This window comes from Silene latifolia, chromosome 4 (genome assembly GCF_048544455.1).
Source record: "Silene latifolia isolate original U9 population chromosome 4, ASM4854445v1, whole genome shotgun sequence".
NCBI classification, from domain to species: domain Eukaryota; kingdom Viridiplantae; phylum Streptophyta; class Magnoliopsida; order Caryophyllales; family Caryophyllaceae; genus Silene; species Silene latifolia.
This window is the reverse complement of record NC_133529.1, coordinates 4,594,245-4,606,596: the sequence shown is the minus strand read 5'-3', so window position 1 is coordinate 4,606,596 and position 12,352 is coordinate 4,594,245. Positions and strand designations below refer to the sequence as shown.

At 35.3% G+C, this 12,352-nt stretch overlaps 1 protein-coding gene across 3 annotated transcripts; it reads left to right on the top strand.

Annotated features, from left to right (window-relative positions):
- Positions 1 to 5,237: 5,237 nt before the first annotated feature.
- LOC141652647 (F-box/LRR-repeat protein At3g26922-like) lies at positions 5,238 to 9,739 on the top strand. 3 transcript variants are annotated; one of them, XM_074460200.1, is made up of 7 exons: positions 5,368 to 5,577; positions 5,711 to 5,852; positions 7,223 to 7,350; positions 8,121 to 8,581; positions 8,767 to 8,963; positions 9,053 to 9,202; positions 9,289 to 9,739. In XM_074460200.1, the coding sequence occupies exons 4-7, from the start codon at positions 8,560 to 8,562 to the stop codon at positions 9,673 to 9,675; spliced, it is 756 nt and encodes a 251-aa protein (XP_074316301.1). In that variant the 5' UTR covers positions 5,368 to 5,577; positions 5,711 to 5,852; positions 7,223 to 7,350; positions 8,121 to 8,559; the 3' UTR covers positions 9,676 to 9,739. The 3 variants fall into 3 exon arrangements, with proteins under 3 accessions (XP_074316300.1, XP_074316299.1, XP_074316301.1); XM_074460198.1 differs by having other exon boundaries at positions 5,286 to 5,577; positions 8,121 to 8,963; positions 9,289 to 9,738; XM_074460199.1 differs by lacking the exon at positions 5,711 to 5,852 and having other exon boundaries at positions 5,238 to 5,577; positions 7,128 to 7,350; positions 8,121 to 8,963; positions 9,289 to 9,738.
- Positions 9,740 to 12,352: the final 2,613 nt, after the last annotated feature.

Genomic DNA, 12,352 nt, shown 5'->3' with positions numbered 1-12,352 from the left:
GTAAATATTTGTAGTGTTGAATTATATATATCTGTGGACTCAAGTCGATTCTTTTTGCAGAATTCTACTTCTCATTGTTATTTACATGATGGGCCTTAACATACATTAATACACATGTTATACAGAATGGGCCTCTACATACATGCTTTAATCTAAGCCTAAAATTACCATGCTATAATCCAAAGTATTTTTTACCAATCACTTTTGCTGGTCTCAGAACAATACTTTAACTGTATTCTTTATTTCACTTTTCATTTAGATAATATTTTGAGAATTTTTCCATAACAAATCTAATAAATATATAAATTATAATTTATATGTTTCAAAATTTCATATTTTCAATATATACACGGTCTAAATTATTAAGTTTGTCCTCTAAAGAAAAAATAGGTAGATGGGATTAAATTAAAGGGTGTATGATTTACCATTTTACCTAATTCTGATTTTTAATATGGGTAAAATAACATTTACAGTTGACTGCAACGTGGATTCTAGTGGTTAAAACTTGGGTGAATTCCCAGGATACCCAGGTTTAAGTCTCCGCAAGAGCAAAATCTTGTGGAACATTCTTGGCTCGAGGATTCACCCAGTGCGCACCAAAGATAGCGGCTGCGGATTCCTCGTCACCAAAAAAAAATTACCATTTACCTATATAATAGGGGAATTCGAGTGACTTATTATCACGATACCTCAATCTTAACCCCTAAGCTAAGATCTTATCGGTTTTATCCCTTTCAATGTGAGCAGGAAGGAGATAATAAGGAACACAAGTAGGTCCCTTAATTCGATTAGGTAAATTAAAAGAGGATGGAGAGTATGTCCCGCGTTCGTGCAAACTGAATTTCAAATCGTTTCACAAGATCATCTTGTATAAATATGACAAAACATTTAATTTACCAAGATTTTATGCTTTCTTCTTTTTAAATGCTATCTTGTGTCATACTCCTTTTATATTGATTCATCACTATCAAAATAAAATAGACGCTTGCTTTCTTTGTAGCCATGCTTATTGCGTCGAATCGTACGGCTTGATAATAGGATTATCGCCAAACCGACTCATATTGTATATAGTAACTTTTTTGTTTCGATTCTATGTGGATTAATTGAAATGTACAGTGGTGGAATTAGGATTTGACAGGAGAATGAGAAATATCAGTAAAGGCGAACTACTAACATAATAGTGTAAATTAGAAAGAAAAAAAATGGCCCAAATCTTGAAAAAAAAAAAAAAAAAAAAAAAAAAAAAAAAAACTAAAAAGCATTGTTTGATGAGCATGGTCGTATAAAGTAGTTGGTAAAATTTCAATTAATTCAATTTCTCCATTATTTGATAAGAATAACTGCTTCTACTAATTAGGGACGAAGCTAAGCACAAGTCGATCAGGCTTTGGCTGAAGAGCTTTTCAGGGAAAAAAACCCTGATTAGGAATATACGTAACATTAATGTTACAGTTCTAAGTAGAATTTAAGCCTAACTTCGTTTGTGCTACAAGCCTCCGACTGGTTCCGCCACTAAGAGACAAACGTGTCACGTATAATTATAACATGATCAATGAATAAATACATTCAATGTATTGTGTATACTAGTGCGCTGCATGCTTCTATTTTCTACGAATCAGTGATGAAAAATGGTATGGTTAGACTGCACGTCTGCATTTCATTTGTAAAGATTGAAGATAATGAATTTTTTTATGTTATTTTTAATAAAATTTTAAGATTTTAATATCCCCAAAAGATTCTCTTTTTTTTTTCCCTGAAAAGAAACCAGTTACCTTAAAGTGAACCATATCATATCAGCTTTAGACAGATTTTGATCAGAGAATTCAGAGGTAAGCATATGCATAAAGAAAGAAAACTAATGCACAATGCAATGCATATATCTCTTTGATAATGGAGTATAAACTTCTGAGAAAGCAGTGGAACAAACTAAACTGTTGCTTTCTTTTCAAACATATTCCTTTTAGAATCGGACTAATGGTTCATGATAAAAAGAAATTTCAAAGTATGATTTTATGGAAAGTAATAATCGAAAATGGGTTCACGTAAGTTTTGTAATCGTAATAGCAGACGTTAATACGCTATCATTAGAATTTAGATATATGAACATATAATTAAGCGTAATTAAGTGTTCAATATCGTGACAATATAAATAGTCCATATTTGGAGATTCGAATATTTGATAAATATTAGATGATATACAATCGTATTTTATTAAAATTATATTAAAGGTATTTGACATGTTAGACTCGTTGAATGTACGTAAATTGCAACATTTTATGTAAATTGTGACATTAATTAAAATAGGAATATGAATTCGGTCGAGGAGATAAGGTAATTAAATAAGATAGGAAACATGGGGAGACCCACATATAGAAACTCAACAGTCAATCAGAAGTCAAGAAAAAACTTGACTTTAAAAAGGTTAAAAAAACATTAAGAAGTACGAAGTAAAACTACTACTCTTTTTTTAAAGACTATTAAAAACTCGATTTTTGCGTTGTGGAACAAGAGATGTTCACTAATTTTGCTCAATTTAGTTTGCGCTACAAAAAACTCCATATGTCCTGGTTGTTTGATATATTTGGTTTCGACACAAATACTAAAGAGAGAGGCGGAAACTATTTGTTGTTATTGTTATTGATTTGGGATCTTAGATCATAATGTATATGGATAATCAAACTGCCCATAGAAAACATTTCCTAGTTCGAAAATAAATAAATGAATAAGACGCCCAGATTAATATAGTTAAACAAATGAGCGTGACAAAAGAAATAGGTGTTAGTGTGCTACATAAACAACTCTTTGATGGTTACAATTGGGTTTCTTAGCATCCCGGAATATAAACTAACATGTGTGTGTCCTACATTATTGGAGGGAAAAAAAAGATTGTACCACTTTATAACCAAGAGGACTATTATTTCGATTGTCAATTAATTTTAGAATGATATCTCCTTATATTTGGCAAGTAATTTGTCTCTCCTCCGTTCGAAAATGACCCGACCCGTTTACATGTTCTGACAGAGGAAGCCTATATTGCTAAACAAAACCAGCACCCTTTGAGGCTTTGACCACTATGTGCTTATAGTGGGCCAAACTGTGAACATTAAAGATTTCCATTGAAGAAGGCCCAATGTTATTGATTTGTGTTGCGGCTACGGGCTGATGACTGGCCATTTTGGGCCACTTTAGCTAGTTTCTTGTAATTTGTCTACACCAACAAGCCCAATTGCTAGAGGTCGTCGACAAATATTTACATGCCATTGACATATTTCTTCACCTTTTCCAATTTGCTTCTGACTTTAATCACTCTCTCATTTAAAAATATAATAAAAAAATTAACGCTGTCCAATTGTCCTTTTTTTTCCAAACAAAATTACCAACAAAAATGAACATCAAATTAATTTAACAAACTACAAAAACGATGAATTCGACAAGTTTGAAATTAAATAGAATAATTACAATTAATCAATAATCTCGACAAATTTATATATTAATGATATTTGAGCAACTAACAATTCTTTTTAAAAAAAATCACTTTTGTCCCCTTCAAACAACCACGCACGGGTAGTGGCGCTATGACACAACCACCATACAGGTAGAGTAGTGTGTTGAGCAGCCTAGGCACGACACTAAACGAGGATCGGGTTGGGTCGGTCAGTGATGAACCAGTTTTGTCTAGCTCTAGCCCTACCTACTGAGTAGCGAGCCAGGCTGAGCCTTCGTATTTTTTTATTAGTTTTTTGACTGGGGCGAGGAAGTTTGCGGGTTGCAGCATTAGCCCAGTCATGTGATGTCACCGGGCTGGGCCAAACTGACACTAGTGCTGGGCCTTTGGCTGAGCTGCTAAAATTCGGCACGCGACGCGAGGCTAGGTTGTATTGGCCCGCTGCGATGCACAACTCTACTTATAGCCTAAAGGGAATAACATCTCAAGACGCTAGAGGTTTTTGTAATTTTACTTACTATATTGTATGTCATCATATATACAATTGTACTGATGTTTACTATAAAAAACACCTCTAATTTTACGGGTGAACTTAAATTTAGGTCATGACCCAACTGATCAAAATTTCTAGCTACACTATTATACACAAGGTTCGATTTTAGTCGACCAACCTGAGTCCAGTCGTCCAGGCACAAGCACCGTGGCTTAGACCATCCCCAAGCAGAAGGTCACACTAACTGGGTCACCAACGTTTTAGCCCTTAATCTCACCTTATTGATCTTAATCCATTTTCACCCTCCCACGCAGAAGATCATGACTAGAGGTGTTAATGAGACGAGACAGCTCACGAGCAACTCGAGATCGCTTCGGTCAAAGCTCGATTAAAGCTCGGCTCGTGCGAGATCGGCTCGAGCTCGGGCTCGGCTCGAGAGCTTATCGAGTCAAGTCGAGCAAACGCTGGCTCGGCTCGAAAAGCTCGTGAGCGGCTCGAAGTTGTGTGATTATATAAGATATTGCTCATATATTATAAAAATATTTTATCATGATTATATCTTTGTATCACATATATCAAATGGCTCACCGATTTGCCAAATACTTTACATTTAACCTTCGAGCCTTATTATTGAAAATATCGGAAGCAAAAAAAATCAAAAAATTAACCATTATATATAGGTTCGATTTGAGTTCGAGTTTGGCTCGACCTCGCGTTATAGCTCGCAAGCTTGATATCGAGCACATTTTTTACAAGCTCAGGTAAGCTCGAGATCGAGTTTTGGTTCTTGAGCACAAGCCGAGCAAGGCCAAGCTCGGGCTCGGCTCGGTTCGTTAGCACCCTTAGTCATGACTCAAGACCTAGGTCACCAATCCAATTATTTTATACTTTCGAAGATTTTCAATTATTTCCCACCTTCTCTACCCCACCAAAATATTTCTCATACTTTTTCAATCACTATTCCCTCCTATTCTCTAACAATAGATCTTTCTTGTGACGGTCAAATACTACCTACATTGTTAGAAAAGACAAAAAGTAGAGGTGCCTAGGGAATTACAAAAGCTTGTCTTTATCTATACAAGTGAGTTTTATTTGACCCGTCACTGTGACGGATATTGCCCGTCACAAATGAGAATTTGTGACTCTCTAACATCTTTCATATTTTCTAAAATGACAAATTCAGTACGATCTTCCACTTTTCTTATTAGTCTATAATTTGTGGTTATTAGTAACCCCACATTTCCTCCATTTTCCACCACAAATTTTATCCCTCTTACATACTACCCAAAAACCAATGTGAAAAAAAAAAAAAACGTGGTTTAAACCCAAACCAATTTTCCCAGGAGTAACCCAGAACCCAAATCAATCACCCAATTCATTTTTACCAAAACTTCCATATTTAATTCATCCCGTCCACAACTAATTACCAGGTCGTCATCCCCATCATCCCTTCCACATCTATTTACCTAGATCATTCATCATAAATCAACTGCATAAACCTATTTTGATTTTCGATTTATGATTATTTTTCGATTTACCTATTTCGATTTTCGATTTAGGATTATTTTCGCTAGAATGATGAAGGTTGATCCAATCGCCAGATTTTGCTTCGATTTCAACCAAATCAGCGAAAATGCAGGTAAAATCTTTATACTTATACTATATCGAAAAAGTGGCTCAAAATATGTCAAAGTTGAATTCATTTTATACACAATTATAAAATATCAACTTATTATGTATGCTCATATTATATGTCCGTTTGGTTTGTTAAGTAATTCCGGCCAATGAGAGAGTGCCACCTACCGGGTCACCAACATTCACCAATTCCTCAACTCAACTCAAGGGTAAAATTATTGGATTGGATGTCATCAATTGGAGGCATCTGATAATCGCCCCTTGTAATTTATTACTCAGGTATAGCTGTTACATCTTATTCAATTCAGCTTTACTGTTTTTGTTTTTGTTTGTTTTGTTGGAAATTTTGCTTATTTTTGGTCGTTTCTATGTTTTCAATGTCAAAGTTTGTAACTTTGCTTAATTCGAGCCAAAATTCTCTCCATTTCCTAAAAAGAAATGGAGAGGTCATTACCTACCAACGGCCCAGACTGTATCCTGTCAACATCGAACGGTTCACGATTTATGCATAAAAATAAAGGGTTAATAGAATATAGTTGATATAATATTATTAAATGAGTTTGTGAGAGGAAATGGAGAGAAAAGAAATGGAGAGGATCCTTGTTGGCTTAATTCAAGCTTTGGAAATAGTGATTTGGAATCTAGATACTCCCTCTGTCCCGGTTATTTGTTTGCCTATTTTATTTTGGGTGGTCTCAACCGGTTGTTTGTCTTCCTATCATGAGAATGGGCAATTTGATCCTCCACATTCAATTTATTACACTTGTCATCAAATAATTGGCGTTTTGGCAGTTTTTGTGCCAAAACCAAAATCAAACAAATGATATATTCCCCGTGCTAAAGTTTGTATCTTTACTTAATATTGAAATTGTAACTTTATATGTCGATTATGTCTTAAACTTTGTTGTTTTGTTGATTGTTTGACATCTTCAATCTGAAAGTCGATATCTTTGACATTATTCACTTTTTTCTGTCTTGGGTTACCTGATTATTCTTGCTTCGTCCATAGAATAAATTTAAAGTTGTTTAAGATCGATTGCATGGAGTTATATGATAAAAGTTCAATCGTTGGATTGGTGATTTTGACTTTTCGGCCTATGTTAAATCAGTATAAGTTGTTTATGGCTATCGCATCGGCTTATGCGATAAAGATTGTTGATAAAGGTTGAATCTTTGATTACATTGTTGGGTTGCGGTAGCCGGGAGGAGACTTGGGAAATTTTTGAAATAGTTACCCTTGAGTTTGGGCATCTGATTATCCCCCTTGAGTTTTCGTTAGTATGTTTTGCTGTGAAATAGTTACTGTGGGTCTCATCAACACCCTCAAGTTTCCGTGTTTTTGCATCTTTACTCAAAACTTCAGCATTGAAATCAAATATTTGGATATCTATTTTCCAATTTCAATCTTTACCTAATTTGTGTCACAGTTTAAGATTGGTTAGTTACCTCCTTTTAAAAGTCGCTGACTTTGATATTACTTAAGATTAGGAAACACTATGATAATTGTGAGAACTTTAAATTAGACGGTAATAGATATCTTGTACCTTATCTCAGATTAGGAAATTAGTATAGTGTTGTATCTACTATAAATATACTCGATTAACTTCCTTATTTGATTACTCTGATATATTTTCCTCTTACGTTCCCAGGAAAATAAAAGTTGATTTCTTGTAGACCTAAGTGTCGGGAATTCTATTTGCCTTTGGGGCTGTCAAAGTTCTTGGCGTTACCTGATTTGTGAAATTATATGGCCACTCTTTTCCTCCCGGTAGAGAGAGTAAGTTTTGTTTTACCTTGTTAATTCATTGGATATCATTGATTTTTTATGTCAAAAAACGCTGATATTATTTCCACATCAACCGATATAGCAAATGGCGCTTTTTTTTGCCATTTTTACGCATCTTAATATTTACTATCCACTTTTTTGTAACAAGTATGTTTATTTGCAATGTACTTGTAACATGCAAAAGGGAAAACAGTGTATAAAAGGTACGACATAGACGAAAACATTGGAAAATCGGTAGGTCTTATGAGAGACCGTCTCTCACTAATTTCGGGAGAGACGTAATAGAGAAAAAAAGAAATTATGTGGGTCTCTCACCCCATCATGAGAGAGGTCTCTCAATAACGCTATTGAGAGACCGTCTCTCGGAAGTTTTTGTGTTGGAAAATCAACTCTTAAGTTTTGTATTTTTTGAAGGGAAGAATTTATCCATATTTTAAACGGTTTAGATTTTTCGGCCCCATTGGCATTGTTGACATTTTGGATACTGAGAATTCACGACCATGACCGCTTCGGTGACCGATATCACATTTTAATACCATCTTTGCGATTGAGGAATTAAACTGAATCGAATTGTCGTAATTAACTAGTTACATATTTTTCGGGTATTTATTTAATTTAAGAGGAGTAATACTAAAACCCTAAAGGTAGTATATAAGAAGCATATATTCTATTGATGATATGCGAGCCCTAAAAATAGTCGTCCGTGTCCTGAATTCTTGTAGTGAGAAATTGTAATTTGTTGATTGGTGATATTGTTTCAGAACTGTGGCGAGAGTGAGGATCGTATAAGTGAACTGCCGGATGACATTCTTATGAGCTTTGTATCTACTATGGGGATGAAAGAGGCGGCCAAAACCAGCATTCTTTCGAAACGATGGAGATACGTCTGGGCCAAAGGGACTCATCTGGACTTTAATCACTCAATTATATTACCAGATTTTAATGAATATTATAATAAAGCGACTCGTGACATAATGAATAAATATATAAACTGGGTGAATCAAGTAGTTGACTTACATAGTAGCCCATGCATCAACACATTTAGAGTCCGTTTTGCCTTTGAGAGAAGCGATGCTCATCACATTGACAAATGGGTTAGATTTGCAATATCGAAGCAAGTTAAGAACCTAGAGCTGAGCTGGTTGATAAATGAGAAATTTGTATACACTCTTCCTTTCGACGTCGTGAAGCCATCACTAGATGTCAATGGTAGTGGCAACAGGTTCCTCCAATCCCTTTATTTAAATAAAATTAATGTAAGTGGAGATATACTTGAATACGTGTTGGCACAATGTCGTTTCTTGGAACGACTTCATATCCAGCATTCAAACACATTGGTGAGATTAAAGGTTGTAGATTTATGTCTCAAGTTAAAGCACTTGACAATTTTATATTGCTGTAATTTAGAACAAGTAGAGATTGAGGCTGTCAATCTTGTGTATCTTCATATGGGTGGTAAGGATCTTTGGTCAAAGGTCGTGTTAAAGAACACACCGAATCTTGTTGATGCAATGTTTTGGGGTCCTTGTTTTTCTGATGTTGCCCCAATCTTCCGGCAAAACTCACAGCTTGCACAAATCTCCAAGCTTTCTCTTTATGTGACGGTCAGTCGATTAATCTTTTTATCATCAAGTTCTGTCTATGCCTGTCTTTCGACCTTTTGAGCTTACAGTGATCCATTTTTATGTCATAGTTGGATGTATTATCTCCCGAATCTCTGCCAACTTTCTGCAATCTTAAGCAGTTGACTCTGATGGTTGATGAGAGGTTCGAAGATGAGCTTATTGCTCCCATAAATCAATTTCTAAAGGCATGCCCAAAGCTTTGTGAATTTAAGGTGGAGGTAATGTTCCACTGTACCCATTGTCGCTTATTTTTATTTCATTTTGGTAGAAGCTAACAAGTGGCAGCGTAAATATAAACTTGCAGTTTACAGATGTGTATAATGATAGCTTGTATGACGAAGCTTATCAGCTGAAAGAATTGGACTCGTCTAATGATGATGATGATGATGACAAGACTGAGAATGTCAGAGATTGGGAGTACTTTGAAATGAGTTATAATATGGAATTAGGGCGAAAAGGTCACTCAAATCTTAGAGAATTTCTGGTAGCTGGATTTTATGGATGTGATGAAGACGTCGAGTTAATATTGTTTATCGTGCTTATTTCGTGCAATCTTGAGACCATCATATGTGATTGTAGTCATGCTCATACTGATGACGGGGAAGTTACTCAAGAAGTTCAAGTTTTAAAAAGTCGGGCTGCTAAGCTGGTGAAAGTTATCCCCCCAAAGATAACCCTAGTAGTTATTTAAGTGTATGGTCATTTACTTTCTTCCGATGTATGTATGCAGTTAATCTATTATACAACCGGTTGTATACTTGTATATACAACTTATTCAATGTATTTGAGCTTTGTTACAAAGTTATCGAGTTTTATTAACAAAATGATTGAGCTATGGTACAAAGTTATTGAGCTTAACAGAGTAATTATTAAACTCAATAATTTCGTAAAATAACTCAATAACTTATAAAATAGCTCAACAACTTTGTGTAATAGCTCAACAACTTTGAGGCGGTTGTACAATGTTATTATACAACTGGTTGTAGGATAATATTTGTGGTAGCAATTCATCGACTATACAACCAGTTGTATATGTTGTACGGTGTAGAATTTGAGCTTTGTGAAAAAGTATCCGAGCTTTATGTTAAATAATATGAGCTTTATTAAAAAGTATTGAACTCATCCATTTACACATTAAAAACATGAACTTTAAAGTAGCTCAGAAAGAATACATATAAGCTCGTATTCTTATACCTTGTTGTACCATGCTTATGGTACTGCAGTAAATAGACTATACAATCAGTTGTATTGGTTGTATAGAAAAGAATCCGAGCTCTATAATTATTTACTTGAGCTTAGACCGATAGATTATGAGCTTTATTTAAAAGAATTCGAGCTCCATTATAAAAATATTAAACATAAAAATTACATAATGAAACTCAAAAATAATATATAGGAACTCAATTAAATTTTAGTTTTTAACATCAAAAAATTAAAATATAAATAAAAATTGGATTATTTCACAGGAATAATCCATCCTATTGCTCTCCCACCTATATTAATCCATTCTTTACATTATCTCACAATAATCCTACCTAGTACACGACCTTCCTATTATGCACTAAGGTGAAGGGCTACCTGTTAAACAGGTAAACCCATATTCTAATTACTAAAACGTCATCACCATCCCTTGTCTTTCTCTCTCACATCTCATTCATCACAGATCACCGTCACCGGTCACCACCCACCACCACTCCATTACCTCAAGGCCAATCCAGCCAACCACCTTCACCCTTTATCAACCATTTACTCCACCAACACAAACGTAAAACTCAATATTTAATCCAGAAATCAATAGCCTCAATTTTCAGTCACAACTCACAAGCCATTATCATCATCATTACTCAAAAATCAAGCCCATTCCCAAAAATCGTATCAACCTCCAGTATCATCATCATCGTCACTTAAACTTACATGTTTCTCTTCATCATCTTCAATTGAAAAACCCATAAATTTATCTTATATTCAAAGCCTGGTTGTTGTTTATGCGATGGTCTCAAAGAAAAGCTCAATCCCGCGCTTGATTCTTCTATTTCGCTGAATAATGTCGAATTTCATGTTATTCTTAAGTACTTTTTCTGGGTTTTTTTGTTAATTGCATATGAATTTGAATTTAGGGATTTTAGGGTTGTTTTAGGGTGATTGATTTGGGGGTTTGATGAAATTAGATTAGGGATGAGATTTCTGTTCTAGCTAATTTGCGTGATGATGTTGTTGGCGGTTTTGGTGTTGGTGGTGGCGTGTGGTGGCAGCAACAGGTTGATGGTCGTGTGGTGGTGGTTTTTTTGGTGTTTGAGGGCCAGTGATGGAGAAGTGAATGAGTGAAGAGAATAAGTAAATGTTGATCTAAATAAGAACAAATGTTTGAATGAAAAAGAAAAGATGATGAATTTGACAGTAATGGAGGAAGAAAGAGGAAACCAAATAAAGGAGAAAAAGAAACGAAGAAGAAGAAGAAGAAGAAGAAGAAGAAGAAGAAGAAGAAGAAGAAGAAGAAAGCCAGCCAAATATAGGGTTTAAAAAAGGAACCGGAATTAGCAGGTCACTTAAGTCGGTAAGTGCAAGCTAGGAAAGTCGTGTAATAGGTAGGATTATTGTGAGATAATGTAAAGGATGGATTAATATAGGTGGGATAGCAATAGGATGGATTATTCCTGTGAAATAATCCTAAAAAATTTTATGAGCTCGAGAAATATACACATAAGCTCAGCAAAATTAATTATGGTTGTACAATGCTCTTGTACAACCAGTTGTATAATAGTATTTGTGTTGATCGTCATCCATAGGGTCATAGGACCAGTGGTGGAACTAGGGGGCTAACTAGAGTTGGCATAAAGGGCCGCGGGCCGGTGGGCGGTGATGCGTGTCTTTTATATGATGTTTTACATCCTGTTTTACACGCATTTCAGAGCTCATTTGTGTAGTTTAAGCTACCATTTCCCCTATTTCCGTCTACTTTCGTGTTTTTGTACTTTATTGCAGAAATGTGAAGAATTCAGCGGAAATCGAGCTAAATCCGTCCCCGAGTATCCTGCTTTGCATTTGACGTGAAGTATTCACTTAAGGAACGAGCTTGGTGCGCATTCCAAGGCCCAAAAGACAAATCCACGAGAAGTTAAAAGCGGATTACCAGCTAAAGCAGTCGATCGACTGGCCCCCTTAGTCGATCGACCAACCCACGACTACGAAGCTCAGACATCGAAGAGCGATCGATCGACCGGTTACCTCAGTCGATCGACCAAGCCGCTACTCAGACGTGAAGATATAGAACGAGTTTTCCAAAGCCCAAAGCGATATTAGGTTTAGGAATTATGTTACGTATACTTTCTATATAACGTAACCTAGTTCAGAGATACATTCATTCAGAA